Raw genomic sequence first — 12,191 nt, forward strand, 5'->3', positions numbered from 1 at the left:
ATTTAAGCTAACTTTTATTATTTTTAATTGAACTAAAATCATAATTTATTAAAACCTTTTAGCAGCTCACAAGATGAAAAAGACAAAAACAGCTGAATCATCTCCAGCGATTAATGTCTCCTGCTTTTGCTGTGAAGGCAGAGTCGCACAACTTCCGGTAGAGATCGAGCTAACATTTTACTTTACATTTCCGGTTTGAGCTCCGACTAAAAACAGGCGTTTAGTGTCAAAATAAATCAGAAGTTTTAGACGTTCTGATTCGTCACCACTATCAAAGCAGAATTTAAAAATCAATAAAAATGAAGTTTCATTTTAATGCTTAACTAAAACATTTATCTGTTGATGCAGGTTAAAAAAAAACAAGAAAACTGAGGTTTCAAGTGTTTTTATTTGTCACACATTCATTATAAATCTGTCTGCAGAGGCGTTCAGTGTCAGCTGGGAACGGTGGGACGTTTCAGCGCTCGGTAATAAAGTATTATTGCGTTTTCCTGGCAAATCAGTCATTTCTGTTCAGTCGGTCGTTGTCAGGCTTCTGAGTTTCACCTTCTGTCAATCAGAAACAGAAATCCTTTGGCTAAACTCAGAAACCCGGACGTTTATTGCTGCTGGTTTCAGGTGAGATCGGTGCTGAACTTCTCGGTTCCCAGCCGCATGAAGGCAGCATTAAGGCCACTCAGGTGAAGTCTGCTGGTCTGTGGATTTGGGCGGGTGGAGTGAAGGTTCTGTGGGTCTACAGGTAAGTTGGGATCAGATGGAGGTAGAGTTTATCGGTCGAGTCCGCCTGCTCATTTCAGCTCCAGAAGGAAAGCAGAAAGTCGACGAGTCTCCGTTCAGATCGACTTTGAGCAGAAAATCCGTCTGTTATTGTCATGAAACGTTTCAGTCTTCGGAGTTTAGTTTGATCGTATCGCTGGCGTCATCGCTGCTCAACCAATCACAGCTTAGGGAACAGGAAGTAGCTCCTCCAGGATGTTGAAAATAAGATGGATTTCCACTGCAGGCACATTAACAGGAACAGAACTAGTCTTTAGTTTCCATTGATGAACAAATTTAAAGTTCTTGGATGAAACTTGAAGTCTGTTAAATCAATGGAGGTTTGTTTTGTTGTTTTGTACGATTAATTCTACATTTAAGACACTGACGTTAAAGAGCTGGTGCTTTGTTTTCCTTAAAAACAGATAGTTTTGAGTTCTTTTATTCGGACATAAATGAATAGATAGATGTTGATTACCCTGACAGTTTCGGCGGAAAATTTCGCCTTCTTCAAAAGCGTCTCACCGACAGCGAAAGTGGTCCCTGTCGGTGCCAAAACTGTCAAGGTTTTGGCACCGACAGTTTCTGCCAAAACTGTCAAGGTAATCAGCATCTATCTATTCATTTATGTCCGAACAAAAGAACTCAAAACTACTGTATCAACAGGAAGACATGATGAACGTTTGAGCAAAATGACAAAAATGAGACACAAAACAACAAAAATGACGGCTTTCGTGTTCCTGAAACGTTCCTGCAGTGCAAACCATACTGTACCATGTGACACGGCAGGAAATAAATAGAGCCGAGTCGGTAGATCCGTCGACTCAGACATGAGTTTAGCTTCTAGTCGAACTTCTGATTTTGTTCGACTTCGGTTAATTAAAACGCAAATATCAGTTCCGAAACGTTCTGCAGGGAATCACTCGAACGTCTCATTTCAAGTTAAATAAAAACCCGTGGGCCTCCGAGGTCCCGTCAGACGAACCGTCTGGGGGCCGCGGGCCACAGTTTGAGCAGCTCAGGGTTTGAAAGGTGGCCGCTTCCTCCTCTGTTCAACCCTTTAAAATCTCTGGAGTGAAACTTTTCCTCCTCACAGTGTTTAAATCTGCTGCAGTCGCCGTGGCAACCGGCATCCGGACGTCTCGGCGGTGGCCAAACACGGCTCGTCATGCCGAGACGTTGACGTCCCGCAGAGCGATGGCGGCGCCGGCGGTCGTCCCAGGTGCGGCGGAGGCGGTTGTCGTGGCGGCGGGCTGTGAGGTTGTGGAGGAGGGAGGGGGGGAAGCGGGGGGGATGACGGACAGAGCAGAAGGTCCGTTCTGATTGGTCGGAACCGAGCTGGTCTGGAACAGGATCTGCTGCAGCGTCCGTCGGAGGTTCGGGTGGAGGCGGCGCTGCGTCTGGTAGAATATCTCCACGGCAACGCACTTCATCACCCCGGCAACCAGGTCCTCGTACAGCGGCACCGTGTACATCCTGGAAGTCTGAGGACAGACACAGTTCATGAGCACGACGAGAACTAAGTCTGGAACAATCCATTATCTGTACCAACAGGTGGAACAAACCATCTGTGAACACCCCCGCAACATTTTCACTTCTTTGAACTGATGCAGACTGTCTGATTTATTTAACTAAACCTTTACTAGGAGGTGAAAAAACAACAGCAAAGACACAAAACTACTCAAAACAAACATCACGAAACAACAAACAACTATAAAGGCACACAAATACTAGAGGAAAAACGGCTGCAAAGACACACAAACCATTACAAAAAAAAGGTGTAAAATGACTGACATGAGATAAAAATTGACTAAAATAGACACAAAGTATACACAAACAAATGCAAAACTGATGAAAACAGAGACAAAACAACAGCAAAGACACACAAAATTACTCAAAACTAATACCAAGAGACAAACAACTAAAGAGAAACACAAAAAGACCAAAGAGAGACGCAAATAGACCACAGAGTCACCTCAAAGACACACAAAAGGAATACTAGATGAAAAATGGCTGCAAAGAGACATAAAAACAATGCAAAATAACAGAAATGAGATAAAAAACTGATGAAAACAGATGCAAACTATACAGAAACAGGTGTAAAGCCAATAAAAACATGGACAAAACAACAACAAAGACACACAATATTAGTCAAAACAAACACCTTAAAATGACAATTTACAGTAAATTTACTGATTTACTGACAACAGAGGCAAAAAACTACAAAAAAAAGCACAAAAAGCCAAGAAACAAACCCAAATCGACTACAGAGAGACACAGAATTAATACAAATGCAAAATGGCAGCAAAGATGGACTTGAAACTGACTGAAAGAGATTCACAATGATACAAAACCACTGAAAACAACGATGGAAGAACAGCAAAGACCCACAAGATTATTCAGGACTAATATCAAAAGCCACAAAAAATGAGAAAGAGACACAAAAAGACCAGAGAGAGACGCAAATAGACCACAGTCACCTCAAAGACACACAAAAGGAATACTAGATGAAAAATAGCTGCAAAGAGACACAAAAAAAGTCGCAAAATGACTGAAATGAGATAAAAACTGACTAAAAGAGACAAAACAGACGCAAAATCAATGAAAATAGACAAACAACAGCAAAGACACACAAAATTACTCAAAACAGACATCTTAAAACAACTAGAAAGACACACAAAAAGTCAAGAAACAAACACAAATTGACCACAGAGACACAAATTGACCACAAACAACAGCAAGGTTACATAAAACGGCAGAAAAACAAAGACAAGCAATTACAAAGACGAGCAAAAAGAAAAGAAAGAGTCTCAATCGACCTCTGAGAGACGGAACCAAACACAAAGAGACACAAAGACACAAAGAGCGGCATGGCTCAGTGGGTAGAGTGGCCGTCTTGTAACTGGAAGTTTGCCGGTTTGATCCTCGGCCCGTCGAGCTCATGTCGAGGTGTCCCTGAGCAAGACACCGAACCCCTAATTGCTCCTGGTGGGTCGTGGTTAGCGCCTTGCATGGCAGCTTCTGCCATCAGTGTGTGAATGGGTGAATGTGACATATCATGTAAAGCGCTTTGGATAAAAGCGCTTTATAAATACAACCCTTTAAATACAACCATTTACAAATAGATGGTATTTGAAGGTAAACAGACGAAAAACCACATCCTAAACACACAAAATGAATACTAGATACAAAACAACCACAAAGTAACCCAAGTTAACCCCAAAAGAGGTGCAAAATTAAGCAGCAGTTTGTGGGTTCTTACATGTTTATGTAGGAAGGCTCGGACTCGTGGCAGGTCTGGGTAGAAGGTGTTCCTCACCACCATCTGCAGCCAGCGGATCTGGACCTCAGCGTTCAGACCATCAAACAGCGACGAGTAACAACCCGACAGACTCACCATCACATCTGAGACACGGATAATCAAAGATCAATACAATCTAATCACATACTGGAAACTCAGGAAGTGTGGAGGTTAATATATAACAGTGTATGTATGGTGGTAGACATAGTAAGATGTACATATAGCGGGGTACATGCTAACGTATATGTATAGCAACGTACATGCTAACATATATATATGGTGGGGTACATGCTAACATATATGTATGGTGGGGTACATGCTAACATATGTATGGTGGTAGACATGGTAAGATGTACATATAGCGGGGTACATGCTAACGTATATGTATAGCAACGTACATGCTAACATATATATATGGTGGGGTACATGCTAACATATATGTATGGTGGGGTACATGCTAACATATGTATGGTGGTAGACATGGTAAGATGTACATATAGCGGGGTACATGCTAACATATATGTATAGCGGGGTACATGCTAACGTATGTATATATGGTGGGGTACATGCTATACATATATGTATGGTGGGGTACACGCTAAGGTGTACATATAGCGGGGTACATGCTGAGGTATACATATAGCAGGGTACATGTACATGCTAACATATACATATAGCAGGGTACATGTACATGCTAACATATACATATAGCAGGGTACATGTACATGCTAACATATACATATAGCAGGGTACATGTACATGCTAACATGTACATATAGCAGGGTACATGTACATGCTAAGGTGTACATATAGCAGGGTACATGTACATGCTAAGGTGTACATATAGCAGGGTACATGTACATGCTAAGGTGTACATATAGCAGGGTACATGTACATGCTAAGGTGTACATATAGCAGGGTACATGTACATGCTAAGGTGTACATATAGCAGGGTACATGTACATGCTAAGGTGTACATATAGCAGGGTACATGTACATGCTAAGGTGTACATATTGCAGGGTACATGTACATGCTAACATATACATATAGCAGGGTACATTGTAACATATACGTATAGTGATGCATGACTGCAGGTGTTGGTAAAATGGAGTACCGTGCGGCAGTGGCGAGTGGTCCAACATGCGGTCCAGGAACAGTACGATCTGGAAGGTGCTCCACGCCGACAGGTCGAAGGTGGAGAGCGTCTGCAGGTCAGGAGGGTCGGTGCTCCTCCAGAGGTCACACAGATCCTGGACAGGTCGGATCAGCGCGCCGCCTGCTGACAGGTCCGGTTCATACGGAGGAGGCCCACATCCGCTCAGCCAGCGCTCGAACTCCAGACCTGAGGACGCACACACAGGAAGTGATGTCACATAGGGGAGGGGTCACTGAGGACAGACTCCGTGGGTCTAAACGTGTCCCGACCTTCTCTCTGGGCGACGGCAGCGTCCTTCAGCTCCGGGAAATAACCCAGGAAGTAGTCGATGAGGTCCTGAGCCACGACGCTCTTAAACTTAAACTCTGAGATGTAGTCCTGGAAACACAAACACACAGAGGGTGAGTGATGTCGATGTAAAACATGATGTCGTGTTTCTGAGTCTCAGTCAAATTTATGGAAATATCAGCAGATCTGAGCTGCTGTTGACGTCCTGAACAGAAGGTGGACGTTTCTACCGGCTTAGTTAAACCATGGTTCTACGTCACAAACTCTTCAGGTCTTCTTGTTTCTTATTAACTCGTCACTCCTTTTACTAACAGGCAATAAAAAATGTTGAGAAATATTAACTCTGTATACACCTACTGATTATAAAACTGTGTTGTAAGGTAGTTTACAGGAAGCATTTGTGGTAGGAAGCTGGGTTTAGTCATAGTTTTGTTTCTAAATATCTAAAAATGTCCAAAAATATTTTAAAAAAACATCCATAATGTTGCTAAAAATGAGGAAACTCTAAAAGAATGTATAAAAAGTTTCTCTTAAATTTTACTTTTCGTAGTAAAATCTAAGTAAAGTGAGGTAAGGTCTGAAATTCTATCAATTACATGCCGGAAAACGAAAAAAAAAAAATCTAAAACACGTCAAAAGAAATTAACTTTCATAAAATGCCTGAAATTACATGAATTAAATGTCTTAAAAACACAAATTAAATGTCTACTAAATATAATAAAAAAAAATCAGAAAAATTTTCATAAATTACCGAAAAAAAATTGCTTGAAATTATATTTAAAAAAATCTAAAAATTGTTTGAAAAATATAAATAAAATGGCAAAATAGCTGTCTGAAATTATAAAAATTACAATATTGAATAATATATATAAAATGTCAAAAATGCTTGAAATTAAATAAATCACAAATATCTGAGATTGCTCATAAAATACAAATGAAATGTTAAAACAGCTGTCTGAAATTAAAATTATACGTCTTAAAAATACAAATTAAAATGTTTTAAAAAGGTCTACTAAATATTAGTAAAATATCAGGGAAACATTAATAAAATATGTGAAAAATGTCTGAAATGAAAGTATAATAATTTAGCTACAATACATGAAAACTATCAGAAAACTTGAAGTCTGAAGAATATGTAGAAAATATCTGAAAAATGCTTGAAATCATTTTAATTAAATGTAAAACAACTACCAAGCAAATATCTGAAATTGTTCAAAAGAATAAATAAAATGAATGAATGAATAAATAAATAAAATAACCGTCTACAAATTATACGAATTAAATGTCTAAAAAATGTCTACAAAATATTAAAACATCAGAAAAACATTAATATCCAAAAAATGAAATTTATATGAAGTGGAAGCACAAAAATTGACTTATAATTGAAGAAAACTGTCAGAAAATTAATTACTGGACTTAAAATATCAGAAGAATAAAATCTGAAAAAATAAAAACAATTTGATTTCTGAAAAATATATGCACAATATCAGAAAAATGCTTGAAGTATTTTTAATTAAATGTTAAAAAAATACTGAATAAATTGTTCCAAAAAATATAAATAAAATTAGCAAATAACTGTCTGATACTATATTAGGTAGATATAAAAAAAAACACAAATTAAGTGTCAGGAAATTGTTTGAAAATGGAAATAAAATGTCTAAGAAAATATTAACAAAATATAAAAATAAAGAGTAATGTAATTAATAATCATATGAATTTATTTTAATTAAATGTCTATTATCTATATTTATAAACACACATATAAAATGAAGAAAAAATGAACAAAAATTTCAAAAATATTTATCAAACGTGAATATTTCCATAAAATTTAAATTAGATGTGCAAAATGTCACTAATAATAATAACAATAATAATAATAATAATAAAGTCAGTGTGTGTTCCGACCCTGAGGAAGCAGTCGAAGCGTCTGACGTCTCCACTCAGCTCAGACAGGTAGGACACGAAGCAGAACCCTTTCTCATAGGTGAACAGGTTCATCAGAGTGCTGGGGTTCACACCTGGAGGAGGAAACACTCAGGTCAGCTCACCTGTACAACACACCTCTCTGTCTGTGTGTGTGTGTGTGTGTGTGTGTGTGTGTGTGTGTGTGTGTGTGTGTGTGTGTGTGTGTGTGTGTGTGTGTGTGTTACCTGGCTCAAACTTGACCTGCAGTTTACTGACAGGGTTGTTGTCTCCTAGGAGACGCAGCTGTCTGTGGAGGGCGTCCAATCTCACGACGGTTTCCAGGCAGGTAAACGCCTCACCTGAAGACAAGATGGGGGAGGAGTCTGACTGGTTCAGGTCCGACAAAAGTACGTGAACACTGTCTGAGTACTAATAGTTAGGGCTGGACCTGACTATCCCGAATATTCGTTCGCTACGGCGGTATTTCGATATTAATTTTGGTATCCGAATATTCGCCCCCCACCCCCCCATCGGACGTTACCGGGCAGAAAGAATATACGGCATTACTGTCTTCCCTCCGCCTTCGGCCCACATCGGCTCATCTCGTCCTGTGATCACATAAACATATACACATATGTCTATAACATATACACATATGTCTATGTGATCACCCCCTCCTCCCCCAGACGAAAATATTCGGAGCTCGTCTCTTTCCTTTGCATTCGGCCCACTTCGGCTCCTCCATTCGTGTTTCTTACCACCACCAGAATGGCCGGGTGGCTGCCGACTCTGACGTCACGCTTCACTTCGTTGCATAAACACAAGACAAGATGCTGAAGACCTCCGCTGTTTGGGAATTCTTCAGTTTAACTGAAGACAAAACGAAGGCAAAATTTGGACCCGGAAGACCAGACAAATGGATCCGAATATTCGGGCCGTCTCCGCCACGAGCCCCGCCCTGCCCCTTATGGTGGTAGTAGTACTGTAGTACTAGTAGTATTTGTACCGTAGGCCTCGGTGGTGATCCTCCGCTGGGCGTAGGTAGCGAGCCCCTCACTCAGCCACATCTCCTCCCAGGTTGCGTTGGTGACGGCGTTGCCGAACCAGCCGTGGGCGATCTCGTGGATGACGTCGATCAGCAGGAACTCGCTGCTCTCCAAGATGGAGGCGATGATGAAGGTGAGGCAGGGGTTCTCCATGGCGACGATGGGGAAGGAGGGGGGGAGGAAGACGATGTCACACCTGAGGATCAGCCGGGTCAGTGCTGCTGTCGTCACCGACCGTTTAAATAAAGCTCTGAGGGTGTCTGAAGGCTCACCTGCCCCACAGGTACGGTCCAAACAGGTCCTCAGCGACACCCAGCCAGCGCTCCACGCTGCCCCCTAGTTTCTTCACCGCACATGACAGCAAACACGGCTCCGCCCACACACGACTCCTGAGCAGGGATTGGACAGAAAGGAGGAAGTGATGTCATAGTCTCAGTCAGACAAATTCTACCAGGAAACGCACTTCTGTAAAATATTTTTCTGATCTACATGATTTTAGAGATATTTTACTGATACTTTTATTTAAATATTTCATTAATATTTTTTCTGCAATGTTTGTGATTTTTTCATGTTTTCTTTAGATATTTTACTCATGTCTTTCTGGATTTTTTTTCATAATTCATTCCATTTTTTGAAGAGATTTTACCAATGTTTTTTTAGAAATCTGATATTTTTTAAGACATTTTGCTGACACTTCTTCAGATATTGAACTAATGTATTTTCTGCAATATTCCTGATATTTTTCAATATTCTCTATAGATATTTTACTAATGTCTTCCTAGAATTTATTCATATGTATTTAATATTTACTGGCATTTTTAAGAATTTTTACCAATGCAGTTTTTTAGAATTCTATTGATATTTTACTAGTATTTCTCTGTCACGTTCTTAATATTTTTCAATATTCTTTTTAGATATGTTGCTACTGTCTTTCTAGAATATATTCATATTTATTTGATATTTTACTGATGCGATTTTACTAATACTTTCTTGTTTTTATAATCCTACTGATATTTTTCAGATATCTCATCATATTATTTTTATTTATTTACGGTGTGACTGACTGACCTCGGTCCAACGTCGACGTGCTGCAGCTCTCCGGCCACCAGCGCCACCAGGTAGGACGGGACGGGGAACTCCATGGAAAACTGAAAGACTCGGTCCTGTTTAGAGTAAGAACTCCGAGAAGCGCTCATCAGAACCGTGACTCCATCTGGAACCTGAGGAGGAAGACGACGACGAAGAGAAGTCATGTTAATGTCGACAGAAAATGTTTTACTTATACTTCTTTCCTTTTCTATTTAAACAGATTTTATTTAAATTTACCTGAATATTTCAAGAATATTATTCTGATATTTACCTGTTTTTTTCTCCCAATATTTTTCTATTTTCACACAATTAATTGTTAAATATTTTTGTTGGACATTTCAATATTATTTTCTAATTTTTTTACAGTTAAATACTGATTTCAGTACATTTTACTTAGATTTTATATTAAGTGTTTAAATTATTACTTTTATATTTTTTAGATAAAGATTTTTCTTTATTTTTTTTTATTTTTCTATTTATTTACTTTTATCCACATACCAGCTAACCCAGTTTCACCTCCTCCTCATTCTGTTTTTCCTCCTCCATCCTGTTTTCTTCCTGTTGATCTGATGAGACTAAATATGACCCGAGCTGATTGAATTATTCTGATTAAACGATGAAAGTGAATCAACGTGAGCAGAAGTCCGACAGAAACAACCAGGAATCATTCAGATCTGAACCGCTGCAGCAGGTTCTGGAGGTAGAACAGGTTCTGGAGGTGAACCAGGTTCTGGACCTGAAGGTCAGAACTCACCCGGACTGTCGCTGTGTATGTGCTCTTCACAGCTGGAGTGTCGAAACAGGGGAAGAAGGATCGATTACACACCGAGTGGCCCTGAGTGAAGACCAGAGGACGAGTCTGTCCACAGGTCAGCTCCGAGTCCAGCCACCAGATCTGAGGACAGAACCAGAACCAGGATCAGGACTTCAGAGGAGGCGAGGTCAATAGATTTAAAACCAAGTCCAAAACCAGTCTAAAAACTATTCTATAACCCGGTATAAAGCTAGTCTACAACAGTCTAAAACAGCCTGAAACCAGTCTAACACCAAGTTTAAAAACAAGTACAAAACCAAGTCCCAAACTGGTATAAAACCACCTTAAAACCAAGTTCTGAACCAGTCAAAACCCTCATCAAAAAGCCAGTCTAACTCCAAGTCTAAAAGTAGTCCAAAACCCAATCCAAAACCAGTCTAAAACCAAGTCTAAAACTAAGTCCAATCCGGATCCAAAATTATTCAAAAACAAAGTCTAGTTTTTGAAGTCAAAACCAAATCTAAAATCGGCCAAAAATCAAGTCTAAAATCAGTCTCAAACCAAGTCCAAGACTAGCTTAAAGCCAAGTCCAAAACCAAGTCTAAAAATAAGTCTTAATGAAGTCCAAAACCAGTTCAAAAATAGTTCCGTCCAAAACTAGGTTCAAACCCCATCAAAAGACAAAACCAACCCAAAACAAGGCTAAAACCAGGTCCAACACCAGTGCTAAACAGGTTCTGTTGTTGGTTCATCAGTCACAGCGACAGTAAAGAGGACCTGTACCGGATTTCTGGGTGTTCTTACCGCCGGGCCGTCGGTGGTGGTGTATCGGACTGTGATCTGGATCAGCCGGCCGGGTTTCACCGCTGCAGTCGGCAGGCTGATGTTGAGCGAGGAGCCGTAGTCCGTGAACGGGTCGACCCGGTACGTGAGGGAGACGGGTTCATCCAGTCCGGCCCCGGGGACCTTACAGTCTATGGAGTGGATCAACAGGGAGGGATGGGAGTCCAGAACCAGGGTGCAGACCCCCAGCTGGACCGGAACTAGGTCCAGAACCAGCCAGCCGCTCATCTCCTTCACTGCAAAGTTAAGCCGCAGGTCCAGGTGGAAGTGACGCAGCTGGAAGCACCGGAAGTTTGACGCTGAGGCCACGTCCACCAGGGGGGACCGCGGGGACCCGGGCCCCGGACCTGCCGAGGGCCGGCCGGACTCCCCGACACACAGGGCCCCCGAGACCGGCAGGGATTTACGGCAGCAGCACAGCGAGGTGGGAGTCTGGTGGAGCTCTGCCATGGTGGCAGCTAAACCCGGGACTAAACCCGCTTAGACCCGGACTAACTGCATCAACAAAGACCAGAGGAGGGCTTCAAACTTCAGAACCAACCAGGACCGTCTTCACTAGAACAGGACCAGGACTGACTTCAGTTAAGGCTACTTCTAAACCAGAGCAGCCCACATTCAAAACCCAACCTTAACGAAACCAGAAATAAATAAGGACACTTACTAAACCTGGACTGGGAGCTTCTGGATACCAGTAAACCCAGAACCGACTATATGGAGTACCCAGTTTAACACGGTACTATAGAACAACAGTTTTAGACCATTTAGAACCAAATCCCAGACCTGACAACATTCAAAAACTAACCCAGTCAATACCAGCCCAGTTTAGTACAAAACTTAACTTTAACCCAGTTTAATCCAGAATAAACGGATTCTGTGTGAACCGAAAGCAAACTACATTCAAAACCTCATTGAACAAAAGCCTGAATCAACTTTTGACTGGAAATAAACACAGACACTTGTGACCCACAACAGAGTTAAAACTCGCTCCAGTCTGATTACAAATCCACATTAAACCCAAAAATAACTATACTTTTAACTCAGGTTAACAGAAG

The 12,191-nt window shown here is 40.9% G+C and overlaps 1 protein-coding gene across 2 annotated transcripts; it reads right to left on the reverse strand.

Annotated features, from left to right (window-relative positions):
• Positions 1 to 369: 369 nt before the first annotated feature.
• rnpepl1 (arginyl aminopeptidase like 1) lies at positions 370 to 12,191 on the reverse strand. 2 transcript variants are annotated; one of them, XM_051958080.1, is made up of 11 exons: positions 11,101 to 12,191; positions 10,297 to 10,437; positions 9,522 to 9,673; positions 8,726 to 8,842; positions 8,414 to 8,649; positions 7,653 to 7,766; positions 7,408 to 7,520; positions 5,484 to 5,592; positions 5,173 to 5,400; positions 4,019 to 4,161; positions 370 to 2,232 (listed from the first exon to the last, which is right to left on the reverse strand). In XM_051958080.1, the coding sequence occupies exons 1-11, from the start codon at positions 11,587 to 11,589 to the stop codon at positions 1,732 to 1,734; spliced, it is 2,343 nt and encodes a 780-aa protein (XP_051814040.1). In that variant the 5' UTR covers positions 11,590 to 12,191; the 3' UTR covers positions 370 to 1,731. The 2 variants fall into 2 exon arrangements, with proteins under 2 accessions (XP_051814040.1, XP_022075987.2); XM_022220295.2 differs by having other exon boundaries at positions 1,787 to 2,240.

This window comes from Acanthochromis polyacanthus, chromosome 13 (genome assembly GCF_021347895.1).
Source record: "Acanthochromis polyacanthus isolate Apoly-LR-REF ecotype Palm Island chromosome 13, KAUST_Apoly_ChrSc, whole genome shotgun sequence".
NCBI classification, from domain to species: domain Eukaryota; kingdom Metazoa; phylum Chordata; class Actinopteri; family Pomacentridae; genus Acanthochromis; species Acanthochromis polyacanthus.